The sequence below is a fragment of the Zootoca vivipara genome, chromosome 6, assembly GCF_965207765.1.
Source record: "Zootoca vivipara chromosome 6, rZooViv2.hap1.1, whole genome shotgun sequence".
In the NCBI taxonomy this organism is placed as follows: domain Eukaryota; kingdom Metazoa; phylum Chordata; class Lepidosauria; order Squamata; family Lacertidae; genus Zootoca; species Zootoca vivipara.
In genome coordinates this window covers 84,045,302-84,062,398 of record NC_142589.1, presented here as the reverse complement: position 1 = coordinate 84,062,398, position 17,097 = coordinate 84,045,302, and the positions used below count along the sequence as shown (strand labels likewise).

The following is a 17,097-nucleotide window of genomic DNA, read 5'->3' as shown; positions in this document are numbered from 1 at the left end:
CGGGGCTGCACTGAACATGCGCGGAAGGGTCACATCTGCGCTGAGTGTGGGAAGGAGGGGCGCCTCCTGAGCATGTGCAGAGTGCAGGAGAGAGCAACCAAAGGAACGCAGGTGTGGGGAAGAAGAGGGCAGCATCTGAGCATATGCAAAGTATAATGCATCGCCTGAGCATGTACAGAGTGCATTGCTTTCCCTTGAGCTCGTGAAGAGCTGCCAAATGGGGGTGAATATTCCTTTCCACGCTGAGAGGGGACTAGGGAAAGGAAGAGCCCCTGAACATATATGAAGCTGCCAAGGGCATGGAGCGCTTTCTGAGCATATGCAGAGTGCTTTCTTAATTGAAAAGAGTGTTCTTTTTTAAAGGAAGGTGCCGTGGTGTAAAATGACAAAAGTTGCATCCTACATTGGTCATACTCAGAGTAGAACCACTGAACTCAACAGCTATGACTCACTTCAATCCACTAATTTCAATAGGTCTACTCTGAGTAAACTGACTGTAACCCACCGACTACTTCTAGGAACCCTGATCTCCTAAACACGTGCAGAGAATGGGTGCCCCTGAGCATGTGCAGAGGCCCTAACAATGGAGCAGACCCAAATTGCTTTTCTGCAAAGTGGACCGAAGAAAAACTTCCTCGCCGAGCTGAGTGTGCTGTAGGATCAGGCCCTTTCTCTCTGCAGGAGACCACCCAGACTCCCTGCCTTTAGGGCCTCGCCCAATCAGATTCCTCCTCAGGCTATTAAAACCCTCCCTAGTGAGTAGCAGCTGAGAGGAGCATTTGGTTTTGTGAAATCCCCTGGAAAATGTCTTTTTGGGGTTTGGGGGTTTTGCTCCTCCTTTTGGGGGGGTCCCTGGTGGGTCCCTCTGATGCTGCGGGGTCTTTTTGGGAAGTCACTTTGCCCACCTGCGACGAGAAGAGCCTCACTTTCCTCCTGCTGCCCCAACCGAAGGTTTCCTCATCTCTAATAAGGCTGCTGGGTAAGTAAGGGGGCGGGAATTCAGCTTTTTTTCAAATAAAGAAGAATTTTAAGCCCACTTTTTCAAGAATCCCACAAACTGGGGGCGGGACCTACCTGGTTGGTCTGAGCTTCTTGCAAGGTCTGGACTCTGGACAACAACAATGGTGTAAAAATGTATTTATTGGTATTATATATTAGTGATTATAGAGCAGTGGTTCCCAAACCTTTTGGAGACCTCCTGTCCCCTTACTCCCCTAATTCCCCCCCCCAGGGCCCTCCTCCCTATAAAAAAAGCATTATCCCAATAGTACTATGTGCCACAAAGTGCAAAATGGTAACCATTAACTAAAAAATCCAACTGAAACTGCTTAGTCTAATTCACCAAAAATTAGGGGTCCTTAGCTGTGATTCCTGCGCTGCAGGGGGTTGGGATGGATGACCCTTGGGGTCCTGGCTCTCCAACAAGTTATTAGTTTGGTACTGTGTCCTTTGCTTTCCCATCCTTCAGGGCTTTTTAAAGCCTCCTTGGGAACTAGCCGCTTCACTGCGATTGGGGACAGATGGAGGCAATATTTGGCTTGCTCAGAGGAGCATCACTGGAACCAATGGTCCTAAATTGGTTGTTCCCGTTTTCCAAATATTTGAGGAGGTTCTCTGTGCATCTGCATGCAGGAGCGAGTGTCTGTTAATTCCAGTGGGGTTGCTCTTGAGTAGGGCTTGGTTTGCACATTTATGACTTGAATGTAATAAATATCAGCAATGCAAATAAAACACCTGGAGGGAAAGAGTCCCAGGTGTCTACTCAGAAGTAAATCCTGCTAAGCTTAGTGGTGCTTTCTCCCAAGTAAGTTGGGTTTGCAACCTGACCATGAGGACTAGAACCCAGGAACCTATTTAAAATAATAATAATAATAATTAATATATTACTTATACCCCGCCCATCTGGCTGGGTTTCCCCAGCCACTCTGGGCGGCTTCCAACCAAATATTAAAAACAATACAGCATCAAACATTAAAAACGTCCCTAAACAGGGCTGCCTTCAGTTGTCTTTTAAAAGTAAAATAGTTGCTTATTGCCTTGACATCCACTGGGAGGGCATTCCACAGGGTGGGCACCACTACCAAGAAGGCCCTCTGCCTGGTTCCCTGTAACCTCACTTCTCACAGCGAGGGAACCGCCAGAAGGCCCTCGGCACTGGATCTCAGTGGATCTCAGTAGAAAAACAACAACTGTCCCTTTGAACCTCCGTTGAAGCATTTATTCTCTACAGTAAATTATTTCTCATATATTATTATTATTATTATTATTAAATCTTAATGAGAGGACCACTCTCTTCCTCGCCGTGGGAGGGTCTGTATTTCTCTAGGGACCCCCACCCCAAGAAATACAGGACCCCCCCTACCCTGGGCAACAAAGCTAAGGAAGCAACACCCCCCCATTGGCCACTAGGAAATCCCAAAATCCACTCATTTGTTATTTCCTGTTTTGGGGTATCTTAAAATAAGCTAGCAAGCTTCTGGGTTCTGCAGAGTTCATCAGGCTCGATTGTAAAGCAAACCTATAGATTGCGGGTTGGGGTAATAATTTGTGAAACGACAACCTGTTTGGCGAAAGCTTCTTCTCTCCTCCCCCAAATAAGATCCCAAAGGTAACCCCCATCTCCTGAAGAACGACTCTACCTGTGGGACATCTGCCTTCCCCAACCCGGATGGCTCTGTAGTGGTGAGGGTGGCCTTTGATGGGTGTTACACCAGAGCGCAGGTAAGGTATCGGCTTGCACGCCTGCCCTCGCCCCACCATCCATCTAGTAACGTGTACAGTACATAATTATTTGGCCCCGAACAACAACCCTGCGAAGTAGGACAGACTGAGAAAGGGGGACCTGTGTTGTGATTGCCCAGTGAGCTTTGTGGCTGGGCAGGAGGAGTGCTTGATTAAGTAACTCTACTCCGTTTAAAGCACATTCCTTCCCCGCCCCCGCCCCCCACCCCAACGAAAATACTGGGAACTGTAGTTTGAGGGCACTGGGAACTGTAACTCTCTGGGGGTAAACAATACAGCTGGGAAACAATACAGCATGGTTCTTCTGCTTGATGGTTGGTAAAGCGTTAAGACTCTTAATCTCAGGGTTGTGGGTTCAAGGCCCACGTTGGGCAAAAGGTTCCTGGATGACCCTCCGGGGACCCCTTCTAACTCTGATTCTATAAAGCTAGAAAAAATGAAATCGTGACGCCAACATCTTCTCCCAACTAGGATTCCCGCTACCGGACGACAGTCCACATTGAAGGCCTTGCGGTGGATGGACGGATGACCTCCTACAAAGAGGAGCTGAGCTGCCCCGAACCTCTCCTAGGTACCCCCTGAAAGGGCTTTCTTTCTTTGGGGTCTCTGGGGGCGAGTCCTCCTGGGGGCCAGAGGCTTCCTGACCCTGCTGGAGCTGCAGTGCCGGGGGGTCATTCCCCTGCCTTCAGGCAGAAGACCGTGCCACGGACGTAAAGTGTCACAGTTCCTGCCCCCAAAGAATCCTGGGAACTGTAGTTCATAGAATCATAGAGTTGGAAGAGACCACAAGGGCCATCCAGCCCAACCCCCTGCCAAGCAGGAAACACCATCAAAGCATTCTTGACATATGGCTGTCAAGCCTCTGCTTAAAGACCTCCAAAGGAGGAGACTCCACCACACTCCTTGGTAGCAAATTCCACTGCCGAACAGCTCTTACTGTCAGGAAGTTCTTCCTAATGTTTAGATGGAAGGGTTCAAGGGTGCTGAACATTGCCAGGACCTATTCCCCGCCCTGAGGGGTTCAGCAGTCAGGCCCTCTTTGTGGGGAGCTCTGGGAATGGTGTTCTAGGAGGAGGCGAGAGGCCTCCTAACAAATCTCAGCACCCTGAAGGAGCTACAGCTCCCAGGATTATTTCAGGGAAGCCTGGAAACTCCTAAAAACCGTACTACGTATTCAGTCAGGCCTGTGCCACGTGATTTTTTTTTGGGGGGGGGTATTTTGCTGGTGCTTCTACTACGTTTTCTGTTGTTTTTTTGTACACAACACAAAGTGCCGCTTGATAATATTCAAAATAACACACACAACCCTCACTCTATTCTTCCAAGGAGTGTGGTGGAGTCTCCTTCTTTCGAGGTCTTTAAGCAGAGGCTTGACAGGCATATGTCAAGAATGCTTTGATGGTGTTTCCTGCTTGGCACGGGGTTGGACTGGATGGCCCTTGTAGTCTCTTCCAACTCTACGATTCTATGATTCTATGATTCTCAAAGTGCAGCTTTCAAATATCCAAACAAACCAAATGGCTGGCTCCCTTTCCCCCTCAACCTGGTGCCCTATGGATGCTGTGCTACTCCCAGCAGCCGCCCCCTGCCCCAGCCGTGGGTCCTCGTGCTCCTCCTCCACCGGCCTCCAGCTGCGCTGACTGCCGGGCCCACCGTCCAGTCTATTGCGCCGCCTGTGGCTTTGTAGTCCACTGCCTCTGCAGTCTGCTGCCTGAGGCTGGGCTGAGTTCCCGTGGGGCAGGTGAGCTCATAAAGGGGGCCAGGGGTTGCCGTGGGAGAAGCCTGCCCTGATTGGGGGCCAGGGGGTGACTTGCTAGAGGAAAAGCCCCCTGGCCCCATTCCTCCCTTGTGGTCTTGGCCAGGATGTTCCTCCTGGACCTCTTGGCTACTGTCCTGCTGGCCCAGGGGCCTTGGGGGGCTCTGGCCTTTGCTCCAAAGATGGGATACATGGACAAGTGGGGAACCCTTGCAGACCGCCAGGTGCTGGATTGGGGTAAGGCTTCGCCCACAGAATCACCCGCCTGCCAGGTTGGCAAAAGCCGCCAAGCGAAAAACTAGCTGGGGAGTTTTCAAGTTTCTAGTCCTTTGTGAGTTCAGGAGTGCCATCGTTTGCCTTGAAGGCGCCCCAAAAGAGCTGGAGAGAGGGACTTTGGGTTTGGCATGGGGTCGCCACCAAAAGCAACAACCCTGTCTCCTTGAAACGAGGCTCTGAATCTCCAGGTCACAGGTTTGAGCGAAAGATTGGGCGAAAGATTCCTGCGTTGCAGGGGTTGAATTGGGTGGCCCTCAGGGTCCCTTCCAACTCAACAGTTCTGTGATAATGGGATTGTGCTGTAAATAAGCCATCCTGTGCCCCACCATAGCTTGGAGTTTAATGAAATATTTCTCCTTATTGCTAATTATTTTTTTTATTGATTTTCCGTAATTTTAAACAAATTATCACCAGATTAGTAAAAATGTAATACAAATTTAAGAGCTGACTTCTCCCCAGTTTTTTGTTCTTTTTTTCCTTCCTTCTGTTGCTGCTCCAGATCCAACAGCTTTTGCAACTTCCATTTCAAAATCCACTCATCCCTTCTCCCTGCGCATTGCCTGTAACGTGCCATTTTCTGCCAACTTTCATATCCTGCCCTCAAAATAGTTGAGTCAATCCTCTTTTATCTATCTGTAGTAGTCATGTAATAGACGCGGGTGGCGCTGCGGTCTAAACCACTGAGCTAAGGGTGGCGGGGTGAGCTCCCATTGCTCTGTCCCTGCTCCTGCCAACCTAGCAGTTCGAAAGCACATCAAAGTACAAGTAGATAAATAGGTACCGCTCCGGCGGGAAGGTAAATGGCGTTTCTGTGCGCTGCTCTGGTTCGCCAGAAGCGGCTTTGTCATGCTGGCCACATGACCTGGAAGCTATACGCCGGCTCCCTCAGCCAGTAAAGCGAGATGAGCACCGCAACCCCAGAGTCGTTTGCGACTGGACTTAACTGTCAGGGGGTCCTTTACCTTTACCTTTTTAATAGTCATTACGTCCATTTTAAATCATTTGCCTCCCACACCTCTGTCTGGGGCACCGCTCTGCCTGAGAAAGCCAGATCCTTCGGAGTTTAATGAAATATATTGAGTTTTGTTTTTTAGGTTCTGCCAAATGCATCCAGTAGGCAGGGGTGGATGGTGTCTTTCTCATTTTATTTTATTTTATTTTATTTTTTGCAAGAGAGACTCTGGGGGTCTTTGTGGAAGCAATTGTAAGAGACAAACTCTGTTTGCCTCGCTGGCTTTGAGCTGCAAGACGCCCCGAGATGGCGAAACCCAAACGGCTGCCAATTGCCGCTGGAGCCTTGCGAAATGAGCAAGCTTTTTCAAAAGGGCGCCCCAGATCCGGGAAACGCAGCATGGCTGCAGCACCTGGTTTAGCCACCTGCCCCTTGGGTAGGGGGCACACATTCTCCTCAAATGCCCTTTTAAGATATGTTGTCGGGGGAATTGTGGGTTGGTTCTTATATTTTATTTTTTATTAATCAATTCATTGAATTCGTATCGCACCCTGTACCTGCAGGTCTCATTTTATGCATTTTACTCTTTTATCTTGTGGTTTTATCGTATGAACCACCCGAGACCTGCAGGGATAAAGCAGTGTACAAATTTAATTAATAAATAACAACAACCAAACTCATCTTAAAAATAAAATAAAAAACCCAGAAGGTTGACCTTTCACCTGTAATGCCACCTGCCTCGACTTAGCGAAATCTCCCTCTCTCCTTCCAGCTCTGGATACCCCAAGCGCCAGCCACTGCTCGTCCGTCCCGGCCCCCGACAGGCTCCCCTGCGGCCCCCGCCAAGTGCAGCAGGCGGAGTGTGTGGGCCTGGGCTGCTGCTACAACCCGACAGAGTGGAGGGTGCCTTGCTATTATGCCAACAAAGGTGCGTTGGGTTTGGGGGTCCTGCTGAGTTGGGAAAGCTTTCCCCTCTCTCTTGCGACACTTGAACTTGCAGCTGTGCAAGGAGGAGGAATTTCCTGGTGGCCATCGCAGCCTCCTGTGGCAGGGAGTTTCACAGTTCAACTTTGTGCTGCTTGAATAAGTCCTTTCTTTTACCTGTCCCGAATCTTCCTTGGACGTCCCTCTCGTCTTTGCTCCAAGGCCTTTCCCTCCTCCAGCAATTTATCCAGCTGCTGGGGAGGGGAGAGTCCTGCTCTTACACTCTGGTCCTTATAGCCCATTTTTCATCGGGGCATCAGGCTGACCCATGTGGGGGCAGGAGGCAGTACTAGATGGCCCCCCTTGGGCCTGATCCAGCAGTGGCTCTTCTTCCCTTAAGCTTGGCAACCATCGTTTCCTCCTGTGGCAGTGAGTTCCACAGTTTGCGTTGCTTGAAGAAGACCTTTGAATCTTCCAGCGTCCAGCTTCCTTGTCCAGCCACGAGTTCTAGTGTTGCAATAGAAAGGGAGGAAATATATTCTCTGTCTGCTGCATAAATGTATAATGTTTTGTCGTTGTATAAACTGGTGGTGCTGTGGGCTAAACCACTGAGCCTAGGGCTTGCTGATCAAAAGGTCGGCGGTTCGAATCCCTGTGACAGGGTGAGCTCCCGTTGCTTGGTCCCAGCTCCTGCCAACCTAGCAGTTCGAAAGCACATCAAAATGCAAGTAGATAAATAGGAACCGCTATAGCGGGAAGGTAAACGGCGTTTCCATGTGCTGCTCTGGTTTGCCAGAAGTGGCTTTGTCATGCTGGCCACATGACCTGGAAGTTATACGCTGGCTCCCTCGGCCAATAACGCGAGATGAGCGCGCAACCCCAGAGTCGGTCACGACTGGACCTAATGGTCAGGGGTCCCTTTACCTTTACCTTTTACCTCCCTTTTGCTTACATTTCCAGCAAGGGCCTGATTCTGATTGATTCTGAACGTTCCCTTCCTCTCTCTTACTGTTCTGCCCGCCAGTGACTGCCCACTGCACCCCGGACGGCCACTTCTCAATTGTGCTCTCCCGCAATGTCACAAGCCCCCCCCTCCGCTTGGACTCTGTGCGCCTGGCCAGCGGTCAGGGGGAGCGCTGCGCCCCGGCCTCCAGGAACAACGGCTTCGTCTTCTTCCAGTTCCCGCTGTCTGCCTGCGGGACCACCTTCAAGGTAACGGGGTGGGGAGACACACGGGTGTTGCCACCCAGCCAGGATAACCTTGCGTGGATTGCTCCTCCGCTTCTCTGTGTGGGCAGAGATGCTTTGGGGAGCAGGGGAAGGCGCTGCTGCGCTGCTTCCCTAAAACGAAAGGAAGCTTCTAGTCCTCATGGATTTGGGGGGGGGAGAGATTTAAACAGGGACTTGGGAGGCTGTGGGGTACAGAATCAGACCCTTGGCTCACCTGGCCAATGAAGCCACTATTTTGCAAAGTTACAAATCCAGCCGCTAATTATAATAATAATTTATTAAGTGTACCCCACCAATCTAACTGGCTTATTCTTATGCATTTAATTTCTATACTGCTTTATATATTAAAGAGAAAAATCTCGAAGCGGTTTACAACACATGAAAACATCAAAAAGGAACAACCCAGAACGAAACAAACTCATGTTGTTCACCACCCTGAGATCTATGGGTTTAGGGCGGTATACAAATGTATATAATACTGAAATTCCCACTTGCCCCGGCCACTCGGGGCAGCTTCCAACAGAATAGAATAGGCATCCCCAAACTGCGGCCCTCCAGATGTTTTGGCCTACAACTCCCATGATCCCTAGCTAGCAGGACTAGTGGTCGGGGAAGATGGGAATTGTAGTCCAAAACATCTGGAGGGCCGAAGTAAGAAACCTCACAGATTGAAAGCCTCCCTGCCCAGGGCTGCCTTCCGATGTTTTCTGAATGTCCTATGGCTGTTCATCTCTGATAAAACAGGAGGGTGACCGCAGGAAAGCAGGCGTGTCTATAGGCGGCCGGATCTTTTTTGGCGGCTGGGGAAAGGGCTGTGTTTATATGTAGTCCCTACCCTGCAGGGAGGGTTTCCCCCCACGAATGGCGTTCCTTTCTCTGCCCAGGAATCTGGCAGCCGGCATGTGTACGAGAATGAGCTGGTGGCAGATAGGCAGGTCCTGGCGTCCCCGTCTGGCTCCATCACCCGCGACAGCAACTTCAGGTAAGAGGCGGGGAAGCCGGTGCGGCAGAACAATCGGGAGGGCAAGGGCCGGAGTCGAGGGCCAGAGGGCCTGCCTGGCATGCAGAACGCTTGGCGCTCCTTATTCCTGCATCCTTCCTTTGGAGCAATGAGGACTAGAGCCTTCAATAATAATAAATAAATAAAAATACGAAAACACCAATAACTTCCTTGCCCTCTGGCAGGCTGACCGTGCGCTGCAGCTACTCTGCAGAGGATTCTCTCCCGGTTAGCATCCAGATTGCCACTCCGCCTGCGCCAGCCGGGGTCGCCGAGCAAGGACCCCTCACCCTGGAGATGAGGCTGGCTCGAGGTGAGTGGGCTGGTTTTGGGGGGCTGGAGTGGGGAGCCCCAATAAAGCACCATTGGCTCTCATGAGGTCTCTGCTGCCCCTGTGCCGGGAGAGGGTCTTGGCTCAGAGATGTGGCGGCAAACTCAGAAGTTTTCCTCTTCCCTCCCTCTCCCTCTTTCCTTGTGTGCTGCACTTTGGGGGCGGGTGAGATCATAAGCTTGCAAGTAGGGACTATCTTGATCTTATGGCATACCTGTTTTTATTTTTATTTCTATTCCACCTTTCCACAGTTCAAACCATGCTCCAGGTGGCTTAGAATGTGAGACAAATAACTGCAGCATAACAAAAGTAGTCATAATTGATAAATCAAAAAATGCACAACCAAGCTGAACAATTTCTAGCAGCCCTGGGAGGCTTTTTGGCTGAAGAATGGGGTGTGTAAATATATTCAAAAGGGCAGGGTCTTGCTTCTAAAACTGCACCACCTTCTAAGATTATACCAGAATCTAATAATTATGGAATTATCCAGCCAGTTTTTAAAGCCTCCAAACAGATAGGCACAATACAATCTCAGATAAAATCTGTGAAACTTTAAAATCAATTTCTTACCCCTGCCATAAATTTAAAGTCAGGAGGAAAGGGTTGACCCCTGGTTGGCTGGGGAGCAGAGTGCCCTATCTGCCCTCTGCTGGTGGGACAGGATCCTTCCTCCTGGTCTTGAAAGTAAAGTGCACATAAGAGCTGGATCAGGCCCAAGGGGGCCCATCCTGTTCCCTCAGGGACCAAATGCCCCAGAGAACTTGGGAGTCTAGATAGACTGTCTCTGGAGCTGGACTTCCTGAAACTTCCATCTTCCCTGGATGCCCATGAGTTCGGGTCTCTCCAGAGGAGGAGAAGGAAACCTTTTCTCCATCCAGTAATTTTTCCAACTTCTCTTTCCCTCCCCAGATGCCAAGTATTCCTCCTATTACTCCGGCCCAGACTACCCCGTGGTGAAGGTCCTGCGAGCCCCGGTCCACGTCGAAGTGCGTCTCCTTGCCAGGAGGGATCCAGCCCTAGTCCTGGTCTTGCATGACTGCTGGGCCACCCCCAGCACAAACCCCTTGCAGAAACCACAGTGGCTACTGCTGCAGGATGGGTCAGTGCTGGCTGGGCACAGGGGTGGAGACTTGCAGGGTAACGGAAATGGGCGCAGGGGTGTTTGTGGCGAGCCAGCTTGGTTTTCCAGAAAGACTCCAGCTTCTAGTTAATAATAACAACAACAACAACAACATTTTATTATTTATACCCCACCCATCCATCTGGGTTTCCCCAGTCACTCTGGGCAGCTCCCAAAAGATTAAAAGCAGAATAAAATATGACACCTTAAAAAACGTCCCTAAACAGGGCTGCCTTCAGATGTCTTCTAAAAGTCAGATACAGGTGAAACTTGGAAAATTAGAATATCGTCGAAAATTGCATTTATTTCAGTAATGCAACTTTTTATTTTTTATTTTTCTTTGATTTTTTTTTTTACAGATGCTTTCTTTTGGAAATTCCACAGCAATAAAACAAATAGTTACAATAATACAAAAATAAACATTGCTATTACATTTCATTAATTACATTCCATTTATAATTGGCCCGCCTCACAACAAATAATTACAATAACAACAAATAAAGGCTTGACATATCTTGCTTTGCATGTCATGCATCTATCTCATATATTGGTTTCACCTTTTAAATTGCGTTACCGAAATAAATGCACTTTTCGACGATATTCTAATTTTCCGAGTTTCACCTGTACTTGCTTAATTCCTTGACATCTGGTGGGAGGGCAGGCACCACTACTGAGAAGACCCTCTGCCTGGTTCCCTGTAACCTCATTTCTCGCAGTGAGGGAATCAGCAGAAGACCCTCAGAGGAGGACCTCAGTGTCTGGGCTGAACAAAGCGGGTGGAGGCGCTCCTTCAGGTATACTGGGCCAAGGACTTTTAGAGCAGGCATAGGCAAACTTGGCCCTCCATATGTTTTGGGACTACAACTCCCATCATCCCTGACCACTGGGCCTGTTAGCTAGGGATGATGGGAGTTGTAGTCCCAAAACATCTGGAGGGCCGAGTTTGCCTATGCCTGGTTTAGGGCTTTAAAGGTCAGCATCAACACTTTGAGAACTAGCAGCTCAGCTTCCTTTCCATGAAACCTCAGGCCAAAAGGGTCTCATGGTGGCCTATCCAGCGGCTTTCTGGTTGTGCTGACTACCCAACCCTCTTGCTAAGTATAATTTTTATACTTATTGTTTTATTTTAGTATTGTTTGATTCCCTCTGAAATGGAGAATGCCTGGCTGTGCATTGCTGGAGACTTTTCCATGGGGCAATATTAAGGTCTCTGAGCTCCTAAATGGGTTGATAATCAGCTTTGGTTGTTCTCGGCAGGCTAATCCCTGAGTGTTTAACCTTTGATCGCAGGGGAGGCTGTGGATCAGCGCTAGAAACTCAGATATATAAGCTAATCACCAAACGGCACCTGAAACATAAGTTGTGGTCACCACAGCGGAATGTCTACGCACCTTTTTTCCTGTGGAATTTATTATTATTTAGAAAACTTGCTATTTATCTCTTTGCCCAGTTTTCTAGTCTTCTGCTGGTAGTACCACATAAAGATGGCCTAGTTGTTCATACTGAATCCTTACATTGCGTCTCCAAAACCCATTGTAGTGTTCTGGCGGTTCCCTCATTGCGAGAAGTGAGGTTACAGGGAACCAGGCAGAGGGCCTTCTCGGTAGTGGCACCCGTCCTGTGGAACGCCCTCCCAGCAGATGTCAAGGCAATAAGTAACTATTTTACTTTTAGAAGACAACTGAAGGGGGCCCTGTTTAGGGAAGTTTTTAATGTTTGATGCTGTACTGTTTTTAATATTCGGTTGGAAGTCGGCCAGAGTGGTTGGGGAAACCCAGCCAGATGGGCGGGGTATAAATAATAAATTGTTGTTGTTGTTGTTGTTGTTATATTGCAAATTCATAATCTATTATGATTCTTAATCCTGTTTTATATTTTAAAGGGGAAAAAATCTCAAAGTGATTTGCAGCACACTAGATCATCATATAAAACTATCCAGAATGAAACAAATTCAGGCTTCAAGGAAAATATTTCAGATCCTTCTCTCAGGGACATTTTGCTTTCCCCATATTTATTTACTGACTTAATTTATAGAACTCCCCCCCCCTAGCAGAAGGACTCTAGGAAGCCAGTGTGGTGTAGTGGTTAGAGTGTTGGATGAGGACCTGGGAGATCAGGGTTCGAATCCCCACTCCGACATGTAGCTCACTGGGGGAACTTGGCCTCAGTTGTGGCCTGTTCACCTCCTTTGCAGGGTCCTTATAGGGATTAACTGAGTGAACCAGGGACTCCCTGGAGGAACAAAATGGGATATAAATGCAATCAGTGAGCTCTTCTGTTGATCTGCTTAAGAAAGCCGGAGGAGCCAACCAGAGGGAGATGCCAGTCGCCAACCTGGCGCCCAGAGATCTCCACAGGGTCGCAATTGGACCCACATCAGTTGCAAAACGCGCCTTGCGCCTGGGGGGTTTTCTAGCACTGCTGGAAGTGTGGTACCTGGAATCTTTTCCGCCAGGCTGCAACGAAGGCGAGACAAAAGTTTTGACCTCAGTCCTGTTGGAAAGTTATTTCTGAGGAGATGCTGAGCCGATGTCTGACGGAACGACAGTATTGCGATGCACTTTGGGGGTTTCTGCTCAAAAGTTCTGCGAGGAAAGTTTTGGGCGACGTCCGATGGGCCTCGAGGCGGAAGGAGTCCCCGTTCTGATGTGACCAGTCTCTTCCAGCCACGCAATCTTAAGACCGCCAATCCCTCTTGCTCTGCTTCAGGTGCCCCTACAAGGGAGACAACTACCGGACGCGGGTGGTGCCCATCAGGGAGGACTCTGGGCTGCCCTTTCCGACGCACTACCAGCGCTTTGTGGTCAGCACTTTCACCTTTGTGGAAGGAGCTTCCCAGCAGATTCTCTCTGGGCAGGTAAGGTCTTCCACAGTGGCGCCGGGTTGGGGGTGGTGGAGCTGACTGTCCCTGCAAGGCGAGATCTAGGGTTTGGTGTGTGTATGTATGTATGTATGTATGTACGTGTATGTATGTATGCACACACACACACACACATGTGAGAAATCTGAGGCAATTTGCACTTAAAGCCCAGCCTGCTGGAGTGGCATTCCCTGGCCACTCTGTTGAACTTTGGATCTTTCCAGATCCTGCAATGCACTTTTCTGGCCAAAGATGCCAAATTGCAAAAAGTGGGGGTGAAGTGTGTTACCGCCAAATGATTTCTCAGAGGGTGTGGAGGGCCCCACCCTTGGTTAATTTTGGCAGGAGAAGATGGTCAGTGTAGTGGGGAAAGGAGGGCAATAATAAGATTTCCTTTTCATTTTTATTCCGCCCATCTGACAGCTGCCCCAGCCACTCTGGGCAGCTCCCAACAATACAGTGCATCAAAAACACAATCTGAGGAGCATTTAAACATTTCAGTATAGTATAAAAAAAATTAATGTATTTGCACAATATGGAAAGATATCTTTTTGGAATGAGAGCAAGAGCAATCGAGATACCGAGGGCAATCCTGGCTGTGTTTCCTAATGCATTTCTTGTCGGCAAAAAAAGAAAAAGTGTAAATTTATATTCTTAAAGTGTCGCCAGAGGAAAGACATTTGGGAACCGCTGCATTAAGGGGAAGCAGTTTTGCAAAACTGCGTCCATTAGGAGATGGTTACAGGTAGGTAGCCGTGTTGGTCTGGATCGAAGTAAAATAAAAAAAATTCCTTCAGTAGCACCTTAAAGACCAACTAAGTTTTTATTTTGGTATGAGCTTTCGTGTGCATGCACACTCATGCACACGAAAGCTCATACCAAAATAAAAACTTAGTTGGTCTTTAAGGTGCTACTGAAGGAATTTTTTAAATTTTACTTCCATTAGGAGAATTTTGCTTTCTAAAATACTCTGTTTTAAGTTGTTGGAAGCTGCCCAAAATTATCATTATTAATATGCCCCAAAATGGAAATTTATTTTCCTTTTGCTGGGGGGGGGGGATGTGCCTCTGCACCTCAGAACTGAACTGCTCAACAGAAAACTTTGTGCAGGTGTTTATGAGGCTTCTAAAAATGGGTGTGGGCCACACTTGGAGCTCTCTTGCAGTTGCCCCATTTGCCAAGGGTCTGTGGGGCAGAGGTGTGGGGTCTGGTGTTTTTGCAGGAGTCGTTCAGCTCTGCACACGACCCCAAGAGGGGGGGCCGGGAGACTCGTTTGGAACTTGCCTCAGTTTCCCCCTGGAGCTGCCCCTAAACCATCTCTCTCTCTCTCTCTCCCTCTCCCCCCCCCCCTTCCCCAATCTAGGTCTACTTCCACTGCAGCGTTTCTGCTTGTGCCCCATCCGCCCTTGAGAGCTGCAACATTTCTTGCAACACAAATCCTCCTGGCAGGAGTGAGTCCCCGTTTATTTCTGAGGCTGTGGGGGGATTTGGGGGGGGGGCAGTGCCAGGCCACGTAGTGGGGGATCTTTGCATGGCTGTCATTCAGGTGCTTTCCCCCACCCTGAAACACCCCCCCCCAAAATGTGTTTCTCCCACCTCCAGGTCGCAGAGCATCGTCTGGGGAGCACCGTTCCCCTGAGAAGTGGCTGACCCTTGTGACATCGGATGGCCCAGTGGACTTCTTTCACAAGGACGCAAACATGGTCATTCACGAAGGTAACACGGGAGGCAGGTTTTTTTGGAGGGGTGCTACAAAAAGCTTTTACTTGGATAGGCTATCAGCAGCCCCTCTGGGAAAAAGAATAAAATAATATTCTATATAAAAAAGGACACGAGATCTCAGGGGAGAGATCTCAGAAGTGGAGTCTCCAGCCCTATAAACCGCCTCGGGTCATGTCGAGGCATTCCTAGCCTTCGCTTTGCATGTGCTCAGGAATTAAGTGACATTCTCTGTGGGGCTAGATGCCCAATTCAGCAAGAAGAACAGGGTGTCTCTATCCGGAGGCTGCGTTTTTCCTGCGCAAACGTCACATGAGTAAGCAGATTCCTCTTAAAACATCCTTTCACACACCCCTAGTTGACATCATTTCACGTAGAGACCACTGATCAATAGCATTGATCCACGATAGTGTTCTCAAAGCTACCAACATGAGTTTGACCAAACTGCGGGAGGCAGTGGAAGACAGGAGCGCCTGGCGTGCCATGGTCCATGGGGTCACGAAGAGGCGGACACGACTAAACGACTAAACAACACAACAACGACATTACAGGAGAGTAAAATTTTTATTTTATAAGGAATCATTCTCCCAACGCAGGGCTCAAACCAACAATCTGGAGTATTCTGTTTTGAATCTTCTATTTCGTCATTATTCTTTTTGACGTACTTCTTTTTATCATGAATGTGTTTGTATTTTGGTGCTCAATATGTTAAAAACCTCCAATGAACTTTTTATAAAGAAAAAAATTGTTTGCCCAACACATGACTCGAACCCACAACCCTGGGATTAAGAGCCTTGCACCCTACCAACTGAAGTTTTTAAGCTGCTGAATGTGTCTGCAGCCTGAATCTCTCTCTTAACCCTGCCTCTTTGGGGTACCTGTTAATTCTACATTTCTCTTGTTTCTCTTAGCATCCCCCAAATCCCTCTACCCTTCAGCCTTGATGCAGTGGGACAACATCCTCTTCCTGGTGGCTGGCCTGGTGGCCGTTCTGACCGTGGGGATGTTCTCAGTCATCGCCCTGAAGAAGCACCAGGCGGCGCAGGGAGGCCAAAACCTTCCTTATGCATGAGAAGAAATAAAATTGAGAGAGAAAAGGTAGCAACCCAGCTTGGCTTCTGTCTTCCTTGGGCATTGGCCAGCAAGCCTCCCTGCCTGTCCCACTTGACCCCACAGCGTCTGGGCAGCCTATCCGCCTCTTCAGCCTTTTGCCTTACAGGCTATTTTGTCATAAGAATCAAGGGACCCCCAGGGGTCATCCAGTCCAACCCCCTGCAATGCAGGAATCTCAACTAAAGCATCCAAGATAGATGGCCATCCAACCTCTGCTTCAAAGGAGAGGCCACAAGCTTTGTTTTTTGGCAGAACTACCTCTGGCCTTTATAACTCTCACCCTTTTAGATATCAGTCCTTTTTTGCCTTCTTCAAATGGGGACCCCCAAATTGTCTGCTCCCCACCCCACCAGCACAGAAAACAAATAAACCAGCACTGCCTGAAACTCTTTTTTTTATTATTTTCTCAGGCTATTAAAAAGAAACAACACCCCATTTTTTGCCCTGAACTCAGCAGGTCACAATTGTGCTTGGAGGATGGGGAAATCTTTGGCTGTTCCCTGCTGGGGGGATTGGAGATGCTCCCCAAAATTTCCACCCCTTGGAGCAGGGGGAGAGAAGCTTTTAATGCAGATAAATCGCTTCATCCCTGGAATGGATGCATAAAGAGTCGGCCTCGTTTTTTGATGCCCTCTCTCGTTTGCATCCGAATCCGCAGCAGACTTTGTCACTCTGAGAGCAGAAGATTTTCAGGGGAAGCTGATCCCGGCAATTAGAAGTACTGTATTCCTAATTGGGACATTTGCTCCTCAGGTTCTGTGTTGCCCGCACTGGCTGGCACCAGCTCTCTGGCATTGCCCTGGCCTGCCTGGAGATGCTGCTGTTGGGCATGGAAGCTGGAAACCTTCTGCATGCAGAGCAGCTGTTCTAGCACAGAACTATGCTCCTGAAATAAGTGAAATGGGATTCTAGTCCTCATGACGACAAAGGGATGGTCTAAACTGGAGCTGAGGAAGTGGCCTTATGGGCTGGATGACCCCAGTGGGTCCCTTCCAGCTCTACGATTCTATTTAAGTGGCATTTGGGTGGCCTACCCTTCAGGGATGTTGTTGCTGTCCCCTCCTGCATTGAGCT

General features: G+C 48.9%; 1 protein-coding gene across 1 annotated transcript; it reads left to right on the top strand.

The window, feature by feature from the left end:
• Position 1: 1 nt before the first annotated feature.
• On the top strand, positions 2-16,019 carry LOC118086117 (zona pellucida sperm-binding protein 4-like). The gene is made up of 12 exons (XM_088671310.1): positions 2-979; positions 2,600-2,721; positions 3,214-3,313; positions 6,499-6,654; positions 7,675-7,862; positions 8,765-8,862; positions 9,066-9,193; positions 10,121-10,310; positions 13,041-13,188; positions 14,555-14,642; positions 14,794-14,907; positions 15,822-16,019. The coding sequence occupies exons 1-12, from the start codon at positions 805-807 to the stop codon at positions 15,980-15,982; spliced, it is 1,668 nt and encodes a 555-aa protein (XP_088527436.1). The 5' UTR covers positions 2-804; the 3' UTR covers positions 15,983-16,019.
• The last annotated feature ends 1,078 nt before the right edge of the window (positions 16,020-17,097 follow it).